At 37.0% G+C, this 15,896-nt stretch overlaps 1 protein-coding gene across 4 annotated transcripts in view; it reads right to left on the bottom strand.

The window, feature by feature from the left end:
* The window catches only part of ATP13A3 (ATPase 13A3), a 78,930-nt gene that overhangs the window by 6,172 nt on the left and 56,862 nt on the right, over positions 1 to 15,896 (bottom strand). For 3 of the 4 annotated variants that reach the window (XM_040267610.1, XM_040267625.1, XM_040267616.1), the window contains 4 exons: positions 15,322 to 15,509; positions 10,375 to 10,463; positions 5,225 to 5,305; positions 3,316 to 3,405 (listed from right to left, as the gene is read on the bottom strand). In XM_040267610.1, the coding sequence (XP_040123544.1) occupies positions 3,316 to 3,405; positions 5,225 to 5,305; positions 10,375 to 10,463; positions 15,322 to 15,509 (448 nt within the window). The remainder of the gene's footprint in view (positions 1 to 3,315; positions 3,406 to 5,224; positions 5,306 to 10,374; positions 10,464 to 15,321; positions 15,510 to 15,896) is intronic. The other variant, XM_040267636.1, reaches the window with a different exon arrangement.

Below are 15,896 nucleotides of genomic sequence, written 5' to 3' on the forward strand. Positions count from 1 at the left end.
GCCCCAGCAACAGGATCCTGTGACTTGCTGCTGACAGGAAAGGTTAAATAAACAAGTGTATCCCTGAGAGAAGGGAAAGCAGCTACTGCAGCCCAGCAGAGAAACCACAAAGGACTTTCAAAAAGTTAAAATTCTCTTGCTTTTTAGAAGACCAGTCCAAGCTGTTCATTCCAGAACCCCAATCCCAGCTTACTCCTAGCAGTGTCTTTTAGGAAATGTTTTCAGGGGTAGAATGTAAAATATAAAGCTATGCTATGGGGAAAATGTTGTAATGGTACTGTGGTATGCATATAAGTCTTTTTTCATACCAATCCTGAATATAAAACAGAGACAATCAGAATTAGCATTCTATCTAAATAAGCTCGAATAATATCCTAAGTGGCATAAAGACTACGGCTGACATATGGATTTTTTTCCCTCTAAAAGGAAAACAAAATCAGGACAAATTCTCAGGCATTATCAAAGTAACTGATATTAATGACTTTAGTTTTACATCCAGCACTAAGCAGCCTCGGTTTATCAGACACAGGATACACACAAACGCTTCTTTAAAAGAGAATATGAAGCACAGATCTTCTCAAACATGGGGAAAGCTGCATAGTAAGCCACAGGTGATGGGGTCCTCCACTGAACACTTCTCATTCAGCAGAGGAAGGGCTGAGCTCAGGCATTTTGTGAACGTCCTCGCTTGAAAATCACTGCCATTTCAACAATCTTTTTTCCTTTCCTTTTTCTTTTTGGTCAGAGAATAAGTATTAATATCTGGGGCCACTAAAGGTCATTGTAGGAAAACAAATACTTAGTTACATATAAGTTTTAACTTAGATTATTTACAAATGGTTTACTTAACCATTTGATTCAATTTGATTCAATGGACATTTACTGAGGCCACTGAGCGTTAATAAGAAAAAACTTATTAATATTTTATTAACAATAAAAAACATCGGAAATAAATGACTATTATATAAAAACCTTACCTGTATCTAAATTAGGTTAGCTGCATGAATGTTCAGTGGGCAAAATAAATAAATAAATAAAACATGTCTATTATTAAATAAAATGACGCCTAAAAGTTTATTTGGTTTTTTAAGAATTTTCAAGCCTCTGCAGCCTTTCCTGGACCCAGATAAAAGTGAATCTGAATTCCAGTTCTAACACCATTTCCTCATCTGTGAAGACAGAGGTATCTTTAATCTATCCCAATCTCTTAGGTGATTCTAACAATTAGAGAGAATTTATACAAAATACCTCCCAGTGTCTACCATAAAAAGTAGGTACTGAAACAGAAGCTATTGCTTGTCTCCATTTTGTCACTTGATTGTTATGTCAGTTTGCATCTCTATGGCCCCATAACGTGAGGCAGTGTGGCTCAGTGGAAAAGGCATTCCTCTTGAAACGGAAACCCTGGCTTCAACTCCCAGCTCTGCCACTCTCATGGCAAGCTGACTGAATGCTCTTTATGTATTAACCGAAGTTAGAAACACCTTAAGATTGGAAGGATCTGGGGGGGGTGGGTGTAATTATTTTTGACTGAGTCTTACAGGAATCTGACTAACTGATGGGTCTCCAAGGGGCACAAATACCAACGGTGAGAGTGAACTACAAAGAGAAGTGTCAGAAGATGAAAGCACAGCATTCTGTGCTGAGTTTCTAAGAACTCTTTTTACTAAAGCCAGTAATTTAAAAAATGCTTCCTTAAATCATGACCCTAGATAGTGAAGGCCAAGATTCTTGTCTACTCAATGGTGCTCAGGACTGGTAAACGTGGGCCTGCTGGAGCCGCCTGCTCTAGCCCACTCTTCTACCTTCACTCCCCGCCACCGCGCTTCAGAGGCACAGCTTCACATGAGAGGCACACACTCCTAAATACAACGAAGACACACACTTACTTATAGATTTTTAGAAAACAGATATAACAAATGATAGAATTTTCTGCCACTTAATTTTGATTGAAAGGTGAGGTGGGCTTTCCAATCCAAATGGTTTAAAGGAGCTTTATGCTACCCACTTTTGACTTAATCAGGGTGTAGTTCCTCTTCAGAATCTGCATTTCCTGTTTAGATTAATTGTCGGAGATCTCTTTGGAAAAACTAGAAACTCAATAGAAATGTTTTCCTGGGCCAAGGCTTTGACAGTACAGATGTTTTATATGAGGACTGATGACATGACCCAGACCTAAGCCTCTGAAGTGATACAGTGAGGTAACCAGGACCGAGGAGGACTTGCTCAGGACTTGAGTCTCTAACACAGCTCTGGTCACACTACTGGGGACAACTGGGCATTACACGGCACTGAGAAAAAGAAGTGAAAGCAGGCTCCAGACTCATCACTTCTTTACAAAACCACCCCTACTCATCCTCGAGCACGAGAAGAGGAGATGGGGCTCTACAGGACCTCTTATAAAGGGATCCTGTGATACTGTGCTAGGCATCAAGCCAGTGGATTACCACAGTAAAGGTCAGAACACGGCTGCTCAGGTAAAAGAAGGCTAAAAGTAAGTGAGTGACCCACGCCAGGGAATCCTCTTGAATTCGGAAAGCGTCTGTGTGGCTTGAGATGAGTGAAAGCTTTAGAACTCATGTGTATAAACCGAACCTACAAAGAGCAATGGGCAAAATGAGGGAGTTGTCAAGTTCTCTGCACTCAGTAAGCTGGCTCAGTGCTGTGATTCAATGGTACTGGTTTAAAAAATAAGACTAACCTATATTTTCTGTCAAGAATTTCAACATCCTAACACAAAAAAATTGGTTTTATTCTGTTTCTCTTTCCTTTTTACCACAAAAACAGTAAAAAGTCCTAAACCACGGTTTGCATAAAAACGAGCACTCTCTGAAATTTTTTCTGAATGATGAGAGATTGGGGAAACCCAAAATTAAGGTACAATAACTAACAAGGAATCAGAAATAATTCCTCAAAATTGTGACTTTTGAACACTGATCCATGAAGAAACAATCTCCATTTCATAACTTTATTTACATCCATCTCATTTAGCTTCTAATGGGACTCTCTAAAAACCAGAAATAAAATTAAAGCCAGACAGAATTGAGAAAATTAACTCTTACCACTGAGGACAAGACCTTCACACACTGACATGAAAGAGATGGGAATGGAAAAGAGATTTTGAAATTTCTGAAGTCCTAAGACATCTGTAACAAATGCTTGCCATGAATTTTCTAGGATGTCTTTACAGAAAAATGAAATACCAGGCACAGAGGGAAAGGTTGAGCAACACACAACGGAATACCCTCCTACACATTCTACGCAGTGCAGAGTACACGGCGGATGAGAAGAACTGAGTAAGGGCTGGTTTCCAACCTGTGGTGGCTGTGTGGTGGTGAAGCGACATTCTCCTTGTTTGTCTCGACTGAACACGACTTTCCAAAGGACCATGTCAAGGAAGAAATTCTGAGAGACAGTCCAGTGAGTTAAGCATGAAAAACAACTACATCATTTTTATTAATGCACACGTTTAAAAAAGCTCTCACAATGCAGAAACATTAGTGAAAAACATGATTTGGTTTTCACACAGAGAATTTTAGTTAATATTGAAAAAGAATAAAGAATAACAATAGGACTTTTATAACAAATATAAATCATCACAAAATTCTTGGTAAAATCGGGTCTCTAAATTTTCTACAGAATATGGCTTTATATGAATCCTTAAGCCTTTCTCATATTAAAATAATGCTTTATAATCTGAATTTTTTTGTAACAATGAATTATTTATATTTAAATATACCTATGTGAGCATGATGAAAAAATAATTCTTTTGATAGTGAGCAAGAATAAATCAATGGAGATTAGAAAGGATTCCCCAGAAATCTGTTTTTTAAAAATATTTTATCTTAAATAACATTTATGTGAAAAGATAAACTATAGAAAAAGGAAAGCTTTTAATATACATTATCTTAGATGTGCTTTCCATCAAACAGCAAAAATACATTAAACTGGGTAACTTAAAAACATCAGTACCATAATATTACCAGGCTACCACTATGGCCCCATTTTAATACCAAGTCATTTTTTTAGACAGATAACAAATTAAACATAATTTCTAAGTCTAGAGCTATTATCTCTAAAGTATACATACTTTCCACAAATACCTAATTTTAATTCAAAAGCCTACTCTATGAAACCCTTAACTTAAAACATCACAACTGGAACTTCCCTGGTGGTCCAGTGGCTAAGAATCTGTCTGCCAATGCAGAGGGCACAAGTTCAGTCCCTGGTCTGGGAAGATATAAGCCCATGTGCCTCAACTACTGAAGCCTGTAAGTTCTAGAACCTGCACTTTGGAGCAAGAGAACTATCACTATCAGAAGCGCCTGCACCACAACTAGAGAAAGCCCACGTGCAACAATAAGGACCCAGCATAGCCACAAATACATAAATTTTAAGAACAAAATCACAACTGTATCTCCTTCCTCATTTGATATACTTCTACTCTAAAAGTGAATTATTACAGTAGTTCTGAGAGACCAAATTTTATTAATAAGCAGCAAATGAGAACTTACTATCTCCTTTTAGAAAAGCTGACCTAAAGGCAATCCTAGAGAATAAACGATGGTACACAATGGATCAAAGAGTACTTAAGACCTCTTCCTTCTAGGGAAACTTAAAAGTAAATACCAAGGGAGAAGCTCCAGCAATTGAGTAAGTTTATAACAGTCATTATTTTATATTTTCAGTAAACTCTCTTACTATTCATGTTTACTATGCTTCATGGAGACAGCCCTGTCCCTCTCCTCCCTTGAATGTGAGGCTTTACTGTACATCACAGGACTCGGGTGGTACTCTGAGCTCACGGCCTCGGTTTACCAGTTTATGGGCCACCAGAGCACCAATCCTCTCTCAATCACTAATTTTTGATTTCTAACTGCTTATTTATGACTGTACGTAAGTCATCTCTCTCTTTTTTTTGGGCCACACTGCGTGGCTTGCAGGATCCTAGTTCCTCGACTAGGGATCAAATCTGTGTCCTCCACAGTAAAAGCGTGGAGTCCTAATCACTGGACCACTAGGGAATTCCCTCATATCTCTTAATATGACTATTAGCAGCTCATAGAAAAAGTGAGAAGAGAAGGCTAAATGAATTTAACTAGGGTGAAACAAACTCTTTCTGGATTTCCATAATGTTACCTATCCATTTTATGCATTACCATTAAATCACCAAAAACCACAAAGCAGCAAGGTAGCCATTTGATTATGTGAAGTGCTTACTTACCTCTACTGCAATTGAAACAAAGGCATTGACAAGAACGATGATGAGCATAGTAATACGCCACTGATATGGTACACACACTATCTGTAAGACAAAAGTTAATATAGTATGTAGCCGATATAACATTATATCATAATATTTTATTGAATTCCTCTTATATACCAAACACTTTCACATATACTATCTACTCAATCCTCAACAACGCCACAAAGCAGATACTACATCCACTTTTCAGATGATAAAATGTAAAGTGCAGTAACTAAATGTTTAAAATATACACTAAATGGCTGAACTTAAAGAGACAATTCCTATTCAAATTCAAAAGCCCATACCCTACCAGATTATGACTTCTAACATGTCCCTATTTTTTTAAAAAAAATCCTATCTTTAAACAATGAAGTAGACACTGATCTAACAATGAGGTAATACTCAAACTCTATACTGTTTAAAGCAAATTCATAAAAAAGAACTATCAGTTCAGTTCAGTTGCTCAGTCGTGTCCGATTCTTTGAGACACCATGGACTGCAGCACGCCAGGCTTCCCTGTCCATCACCAATTCCAAGAGCTTGCTCAAACTTATGCCCATTGACTCACTGATGCCATCCAACCATCTCACCCTCTGTCGTCCCCTTCTCCTCCTGCCTTCAATCTTTCCCAGCATCAGGGTCTTTTCTAAGACCCTTTTCTCATCTCTGTGAAGAAAGTCGTTCTTCACATCAGGTGGCCAAAATATTGGAGCTTCAGCTTCAGTCCTTCCAATGAATATTCAGGACTGATTTCCTTTAGGATTGACTAATTCGATCTCCTTCCTGTCCTAGCGACTCTCAAGAGTCTTCTCCAACACCACAGTTCAAAAGCATCAATTCTCTGGCACTCAGCTCTCTTCATGATCCAACTCTGACATCCATACATGACTACTGGAAAAACCATAGCTTTGACTAGACAGACCTTTGTTGGTAAAGTAGTGTCTCTGCTTTTTAACATGCTGTCTAGGTTTGTCATAGCTTTTCTTCCAAGGAGCAAGTGTCTTTTAATTTCATGGCTGAAGTCACCATCTGCAGTGATTTTGGAGCCCAAGAAAAAAAAGTCTGTCACTGTTTCCACTGTTTCCCCATCTATTTGCCATGAAGTGATGAGATCGGATGCCATAATCTTAGTTTTCTGAATGTTGAGTTTTAAGCCAACTTTTTCACTCTCCTCTTTCACTTTCATCAAGAGGCTCTTTAATTCCTCTTCACTTTGTGCCATAAGGGTGGTGTCATCTGCATATCTGAGGTTATTGGTATTTCTCCCTGCAATCTTGATTCCAGCTTGTGCTTCATCCAGCCTGGCATTTCACATGATGTACTCTGCATATAAGTTAAAGAAGCAGGGTGACAATATACAGCCTTGACATATTCCTTTCCTGATTTGGAACCAGTCTGTTGTTCCACGTCCAGTTCTAACTGTTACTTCTTGACCTGCATACAGATTTCTCAGGAGACAGGTAAGGTTATGGTATTCCCATCTCTTTAAGAGTTTTCCACAGTTTGTTGTGATCCACAACAAAAGCTTTGGTGCTGTCAATAAAGCAGAAGTAGATTTTTTTCTGGAATTCTCTTGCTTTTTCTATGCTCCAACAGATGTTGACAATTTGACCTCTGGTTCCTCTGCCTTTTCTAAATCCAGCTTGAACATCTGGAAGTTCTTGTTTCATGTACTGTTTTTGTTGAAGCCTGGCTTGGAGAATTTTGTGCATCACTTTACTGGCGTGTGAGATGAGTGCAATTGTGTGGTAGTTTGAACATTCTTTGGCACTGCCTTTCTTTGGGACTGGAATGAAAACTGATCTTTTCCAGTCCTGTGGCCACTGCTGAGTTTTCCAAATTTGCTGGCATACTGAATGCAGCGCTTTCACAGCATCATCTTTAAAGGTCTGAAATAGCTCAACTGGAATTCCATCACCTCCACTAGCTTTGTGTGTAGTGATACTTCCTGAGGCCCACTTGACATCACATTCAGGATGTTGGCTCTAGGTGAATGATCGCACCATTGTGGTTATCTCTGTCATCAAGATCTTTTTTGTATAGTTCTTCTGTGTATTCTTGCCACCTCTTCTTAATATCTTCTGCTTCTGTTAGGTCCATACCATTTCTGTCCTTTATTGAGCCCATCTTTGCATGAAATGTTCCCTGGGTATCTCTAATTTTCTTGAAGAGATCTCTAGTCTTTTCCATTCTGTTGCTTTCCTCTATCTCTTTGCATTGATTGATGAGGAAGGCTTCCTTATCTCTCCTTGCTATTGTTTGGAATTCTGCATTCAGATAGATGTATCTTTCCTTTTCTCTTTTGCCTTTCACTTCTCTTCTTTTCTCAGCTATTTGTAAGGCCTCCTCAGACAACCGTTTTGCTTTTTTGCATTTCTTTTTCTTGGGGATGGTTTTGACCACTGCCTCCTGTACAGTGACATGAACCTCTGCCCATAGTTTTTCAGGCAGTCTATCAGATCTAATCCCTTGAATCTATTTGTTACTTCCACTGTATAATCCTAAGGGATTTGATTTAGGTCATACCTGAATGATCTAGTGGTTTTCCCTATTTTCTTCAATTTAGGTCTGAATTTGGCAATAAGGAGTTCATGATCTGAGCTGCAGTCAGTTCCCCGTCTTGTTTTTGCTGACTGTATAGAGCTTCTCCATTTCCGGCTGCAAAGAATGTAATCAGCCTGATTTCTGATTTCGATCTTGACCAACACATGATGTCCATGTGTAGAGTTGTCTCTTGTGTTGTTGGAAAAGGGAATCTGCAATGACCAGTCTGTTCTCTTGGCAAAACTCGGTTAGCCTTTGCCCTACTTCATTTTGTACCCCAAGGCCAAACTTGTCTGTTACTCCAGGTATATCTTGACTTCCTTCTTCTGCATTCCAGTCCCCTATGATGAAAAGGACATCTTTTTTTGGTGTTAGTTCTAGAAGGTCTTGTATGTCTTCAAAGAACCATTTAACTTCAGTTTCTTCAGCATTAGCAGTTGGGGCATGGACTTGGATTACTCTGATACTAAATGGTTTGCCTTGGAAACGAACAGAGATCATTCTGTCATTTCTGAGATTGCACTAAGTACTGCATTTTGGACTCTTCTGTTGACTATGAGGGCTACTCCAATTCTTCTAAGGGATTCTTGCCCACAGTAGTTGATATAATGGTCAAATGAATTAAATTCACCCATTCCAGTCCATTTTAGTTCACTGATTCCTAAAATGTCAATGTTCACTCTTGTTTAACCACTTCCAATTTACCTTGATTCATGGACCTAACATTCCAGGTTCCTGTACAATACTGTTCCTTTGTATCATCAGAGTTTACTTCCATCACCAGTCACATCCACAACTAGACATTGTTTTTGCCTTGGCTCCGTCTCTTCATTCTTTCCGGAGCTATTTCTCTGCTCTTCTCCAGTAGCATACTGGGCACCTTCTGACCTGGGGAGTTCATCTTTCAGTATCATATCTTTTTGCCTTTTCATACTGCTCATGGGGTTCTCAAGGCAAGAATACCAAAGTGGTTTGCCATTCCCTTTCTAGTGGACCACGTTTTGTCAGTAAGACTATAAACCGCCAAATTCTCCAGACTCTAGTAATACATGTTTATAAAAATTCAGATTCTAGATATCCTTGCCATCCTTTGACCAAGAAATTCTACTACTGACGTTAACTTCTAAATATGTCTTTCTTAATGAAGTATGCAAGAATCTGCAAATATAGCACTGTTTATAATAGCAAAACAGTGGAGACAACCTAAATATCCATTAAAGGAATTAGTTAAAATATAGAAAAGTCAATGAAATAAAGCTCATCCATAAAGTTCATTTAAGTTTTATATCTAAACCTATCAATAACATCAAGAAAAGAAAACTAAGTCTGATTTCACTCATGCAACCAAAAGCAAAAATCCTGAAGAATATCGTAATAAACTAAATTGAGCAGATATAAAAAAGAATGCATCATGACCAAATTGGTGTTATTCTACAAATGCAGTACTGGTTCAACATTTGAATATCAGTCAACTGTAATTCACCACATTCTCCTGGGAGAAACACTATGTGATTATTTCAACAGCTATAGAACAAGCATTAGATAAAATTAAATATTTATGTCACCAACACCACAGAAGTAAGCTTCCTTAACCTGGTAAAATGTATATACCAGAAACCTACAGCCCATTATATATCCAATGGTGAAATACTAGGAATGCTCCCCATAGAGATGAGGACATTACTATCACACCAACATTCATGTTGTTAACAGACATGAAAAATACATAGAAGACTTAAGGATTGAAATGTTGGAAACAAAAAAAGTCACTATTTATAGATAATAAGTGTCTAAAACAAAATCCAAGAGAATCTAAAAATCCAAGAATAAAGTCTGACAAAGCTGATAGATGTGAGATGAATGTCCAAGTAACTGCACTGATTCACCAGCATAAAAGGATCACATGATGTAATTTTAAACAGATACATATCAGAGGAACAAACCCCGTTAATACTACAGGAATAAATCTAATAAAAACTTGTAATAAAAACCTTTAGAGAAAAAGATATTCTGAAGAAGTAAGAGAGAGCCTCTCCCTCAATTTTTGATAAACCCAGTGTAATTCTAATAAAAAATCCAAAAGGGCTTTTCCTGGTACTTGACAAACTACACTTAAAACTTATATGAAGGAGGAAAAGCTCAGGACAGCCAAAAAGATCAACATGAACAATGTGAGGTGAGAATACGGATCCTACCCAACCATGTATCAAAATTACTTATAAAGTCACATGACATCTTTATACCCACTAGACAAATGTTGGCAATGATGTGGAACAAAAGCTCTCATACAGTGGTACAAACACTTTGAAAAACAACTGGGACTTTAGAAAGCTGAAGAGGGCATGCTCAAAATTATACTAGAACACACTAGAAGAAAGAAACACAGTCAGTTATAGTCTCTTCCCCCAGTAACATAAGAGCAACGGAGCGGGATAAATCTTAAGCCCTAGCAATCACCCAGCACTCTCATCTGCTGTGTAATAACAATGTGTCATCTTCCCCTACTATCTTATTAACCACTGCTACCCCAGATCCTATCATTTTTCAGACAACCAGTAACAACTGATGTGCGTAAGCCTTACCTGAAGAACCTGGTCAATAGAGTCAACTGGATGCAACATGATGAATAATATGAAAGCATATAACATAATCACAGATACAACAAAAAAATCTGGAAAAGAAAGTAAAACAATTAAATCAGGGAGTTCCTTTGAGTAAAAAGGCATATATTAACAACTGGTATAGTGTCAACCCTAAACTTGATTTGAATACATCTATTTAGGTGGATGAAGTATATAAAATGTGTGCTATATGATATTTCCTAGAATATGATAGATCATACAGGCCCAAAGGATTTATTTACGTAATGTGAAAATAATCAGCATTTATTAAAAAAAATAAGGGATGGACCTTTATGGACATGTATTTGTACTTATCACAGACAGCCACTTTATAAGACAATCAAACCAATCTATAATTCACAAACAGAGATTACGGCAAAATGAGATTATCATTTAAAACTATATGCAAAGACAATTATTGTTGATTGTAAAAATGCTGATAACATTTATCATCAGTATTAGTTATAATCCTAAATAGAGGCATTCTAAGTTGAATGTAAGTATATTTCTATATCTATACTTACATTTCTATACTCTATACTTAAGTGAATCCCACTTTCTCATTAATCTCCTCCATGAAAATATTTCCACAGAAAACACTAGCCAAAACCCAGGAATTGCTTGACCTGCTACTTTAAGTGTGGGCTAACCCTGTGGCTTGCTGTTGTAGGCAGAGATGGTAAATTCCATCCATCAGCACTCTGTATCACTTTCCTAATTCAAAACCAAAAAACTCCCTGCTCATGACAGTTTTGTTAACTGTACATACATACTTTCACATGCACATAAAAGCACACCCTTATGTAACAAGCTATGAGGGGGGCTCAGAGATAATCTCAATTATATTGACAGATTCCAACTTTTTCCTCCGTTTTCCCTTGGTCTGGAATATTTATTTCTAAGTTCCTATTTGAGGTCAGCTTCAAACTCAAACTTTACTATGACCACATATAATCAAAACCTTACTGTGAAGCCTTCAGATTGAGTAAAGAAGTTTAATATCCTATTTACAGACTGTAAATGGGGGGGGTTCAATATTTTTAAATGTGGGAGACATTTGTAAATATGAAATTTGTTATTATGTCAGTTGAAAACTATAGGCCAACTGTTATTATTCTATAAACAATACTGTTTTATATATATATATTTGTTGCTGTATATATATTATAGATATTTACTGTTCTAGCAGCTTAGGCTGAAAGTTGTGTTACCAATCATGCCATAAGTGAGAAATCTTTTCACTACGAGCCTCTGACCAACAGGGTGAAAAATTTGGAACCCATTTAAGATAAAAGAAGGAATTTTTTTCTAGATTTCTTTTTTTTAACCAAACTTCTACTAAATTGCAAACAGGAAATATAACCTTCTATTCAATAAATGTAGCAACAAAAGTAATACATGTTACACAGCCATTCAAATATTTATATAGTCAAAGAAAAAGTGTTTGGAAAGTTGAGAGCTGGAAGTACATGAACATACACAAAAAACACACAAAGACGAAATCAGAAAGAGGACTTGGAGGGGAAAGGTCCCAATATAAGTGTCAGAGAGAGAAACAGACAGAAAATGTTTTGTTTCAATGAATTAATAGCCTATATTGAATGTTTTCCAAATCCTACTGCATTTTTACAATGATAAGCAAAAACAGATTTTCAATCTAGTTCTCACACATTACCAGAAGAAAAAAAAAAATTTTTTTTTTACTCAAGCTGAAACACTTCTTACATTTACCTCAACAATATTCTCAAATTCTCATCTGTCTTTCTCCTATAACCACTACCTTTGATCACACCTCTAAAAATCTGCCAAGATTTCCATCTGAAGGAGAAAATAAATAATTGAATCCTTCCTTTGTTTAGCCAGGGGAGAAAAAGAGGCATTGTTGAAAGGAATTTGACAAGGGTGGTAGATGGCTGGCAGATCTATATAATAACAAAAATGGAAAAATGAATAAGAATTTCAACCAAGAATGAAAAAATCAGGTGTTCATTTTGTAGAGGTATGAGTTTCTAGGAGACTGTGCTCTCAGCTCCTGGAATCTCCTGGCACAGTTAGTGATTCCTTAGTAAATCCTATGAAGTGCAAGGAATACTCTTCACCAGAAGACAGCTATCAAACTCTGTATTGGTGGTGATCGGTGGCTGAGAGAATATTCCACAAGTTAAAGGTTTAGATTCTGTTTCAGATACTGCCACAAGGCTATGTGAACATCAGCAAGTCATTCATAGTTAAATTTTCAGCTATAAAATGGGGATATGGTGAGGCTCCTATAGGAAAGAGTAGATTTATTATTCTTATGTCCCAGCCTTAGCATCACAGAATTGTTCTTAATACCGGTACCTTTTGATGGAATATGGCATCAAAATAAGGCACCATAAAGGATTTCCTTCATATTTACCTTAGTAAGTAACTCAGAAACAAAAACCTATATGCAGTAAATAGATCCAAAATACTTGTCTATGGCTCTGACATATACCTCTTGCTCCTTCTTCAAAAATACCAACCAGGATCATCTGACCTATAACCACAAACTTCAAGTCTTTTTATTCCTAATCCTTCCTTCCTTACCCAGTTACTTGTCTTTAAAAGGTCACCTTATCCTTCAGAGCCTCTAGGTATCTGCTCCAACCAATTCAGGCAAGGAAAAATCACACAGGCCTGAACAGGAAAGACACTGGCAAGTCAGTAATAATGCCTTCAAAAACTGAAAAATAACCTGGATTTCACAAGCAGTAAATTATAGGGATCAAAATTTTTAAACTGTAGCAAAAACTGAAGCCAGATCCCAAGAAATCACATCTAGTTAAGAGAGAGTGTTAGAACTACATCCGTGTGATCATGGTCCTTGAAATGACAGCATAGTCAAGCACAAAAATATAACTCGGCTGAACTAACATCACAAATAGGTAACCAGACTGAAATTAGGCTTTTACTTAGAGTCAAACTGAACCACTAGAAGTGAGCAAAAAACTCTATAAAGCCTTACATGCCTAAGATTAAGGTTAATTCTTGAAAAAAACCACCTCAAGATAGACTGAATATATTATACTGTTTAGATATCGAGAACAGCAAGTAGCAGGCCCCAGTGAAGACCTGTTTTCTGTATTCTAGAAAAGGAAAGGCTAATGTCCACTCTAGGAAAGCCTTAACCTTTCCCCTACTCTTCTGCATCTATATTTACACTTTACATTGTATATCACTTTATGCAGTAATCCTTATTTCTGTCATTTCTTACTTTCTTCTCTACTTTTCTTTCTTTACTTACCAGTATCAACTACATTCCAAGATCAGGGGACTTCAATCACAGACAGACAAGATGTGAAAATCAGCAAAGTATGTATTAATATATGTTGACTTTCCTGTTTCTATTACATTTTCCAGGAGGCATGTTTTATGACAGTATGCACTTCCATAACTACTGACAGAACACACAAACTGCTAATAGTAAGGACAAAGGTTTTGTGTCTACATTTCTACTAAAATATCATTTTTAACATATATTTTAAAAAAGAAGTATGGCCATCAACAATTGAGTTTATTTAAATCAAGTTGAAGTTAAACGGGAATACAAAATATTTAAGCCTTTAATTTTTTTGGAAATTTCCCATAATAATATAACAGATGCATTTGAAAATAGGCATCTAATATCTAATAGAGTGGACTTACTTAGATCTCTAAAATGAACTTTCCTAGTGTGACTGTCTTGCTTATTACCAACTAGTTTTGCTCTTTGATACATGTTTTAGCTGCCCTTGGGCATGCTCAGTATTTCCTTGAAATTTTAAGATACCCAACTAAAGATAAAATATATCAACCTTAAGTTTGACAAGTTCATCTTATAATAACATAACTTTAGTTATGAAGTTCTCTTAAAAAGTACAATGATAAACCTACTATGCAAGGCCTTTTGTCCCCAATGGTTTTAATATGATTTTCAGTAATACAGTCTTCATTTGTTAAATAAGAAATATCAGCTCATTTTTAAGGAAAAAAGTAAAAACCAAATTTCAATTATTGACATTTAAATTTTTGAACAGTCTTACCTGCTTAAAATATAAAGTAATAAAACCTGCCCAACGAACCAGAGGGTAGAAGTAAAGACTAAATAAGACAATGTATGTGAATATGCTTTGTAACTGCTACATGAGACAGAGATGTGCACAGTAATCCCTCCTATGAGACACCAAAAGCTGTGACCCAACACTGTGCCAACCAGAACACTGAGACTTCCTTACAGCAAGAGAATAACCACTCTTCACACCAAGATACTGCAAAAGTCTAAACTCCTATGCGAAAAAAAAAAATTAACATTGTTTGATATATTTATTACTGCAGTTTCAATTTCCTAAAACCAGCAACTGATGTAAGGTGATGATTTCTTTTCCCCCCAAAACCCTAACTGTGATCAATCAAAATGCTGTCTCTTACAGCCACGGGCAAACAAGTTTTCATAGGCACAAGCCTCCATTCTACTGGCCCCTTCTGCGGCAGATGCAAAGGTGACAGAAATGGAGAACTCCAGGTGAATACTGGCTGAAACGGTGTCAAAAATGAGGAAAGAGCTGGTACTGTGCAGACCACCCAGAAGAAAAGTATAATACCCACTGTTCCAAGTGAGGAGCCTCTGTTCTTGCTTCTAATTCTAACTTTCCAATGGGCTGTAAAAATAAAAGTTGGAGCCAGAGGAATAGGATGTGAAAACCAGGAATGTTTAGAACTGCTGACTTTAATTTTAAACCTAGGGTGGCAGCTATCATGAGAATAAAACAAGACCGTAAACATCTAAATCACTAGGTTCATTCTATTTGTGAAGATCTACTTATTTTGAAAGGACAGTTTTAACTCTACTCCTGCATTACTTTTGAAGAAGGGAAGCAAGATGGAAATCACAGTAAATGCCAGACTTACAATTCTTGTAGCAAGGTTGCCTGAACGGTTTTCCTTTTGAAAAGGCAATTGCCACTATGAGGTACTGAAAACTGGAGATAAAAAATACTGTGGTATTTTCATAATTTTCTATGTTATGTTTATCAGGATCGGTTTCATCATTCAAATGTGAAGAATTCCCATCTAGGCTTCCTGTTGTATTAAAAGCACTACAACACACAAAAAACCCCCTGTATTAGTAAACACAGTATCTATGTCCCAAAGGAAACCAATTTTTCTTTCTAGTAACATTTCAGTCAATTTTAAAAAATTAGAGGAAAGAAACTTCATTAATTAATAAGACATTATTTTTAATAAACCCTTTCCCCACTCTTTTAATTTGTAGAGTACTTCTAGCATGGGGCTTCCCCAGTGGCGCTAGTGGTGAAGAATCCGCCAGCCAATGCAGAAGCAGGTTTGATCCCTGCGTTAGGAAGATCCTCTTGAGGATCAAGTGGCAACCCACTCCAATATTCTTGCCTGGAGAATCCCATGGACAGAGAGCTTGGCAGGCTACAGTCTACAGGGTCCCAAAGAGTTGGACACAACTGAGTGAC

Source organism: Oryx dammah, unplaced genomic scaffold (genome assembly GCF_014754425.2).
Source record: "Oryx dammah isolate SB20612 unplaced genomic scaffold, SCBI_Odam_1.1 HiC_scaffold_2, whole genome shotgun sequence".
NCBI classification, from domain to species: domain Eukaryota; kingdom Metazoa; phylum Chordata; class Mammalia; order Artiodactyla; family Bovidae; genus Oryx; species Oryx dammah.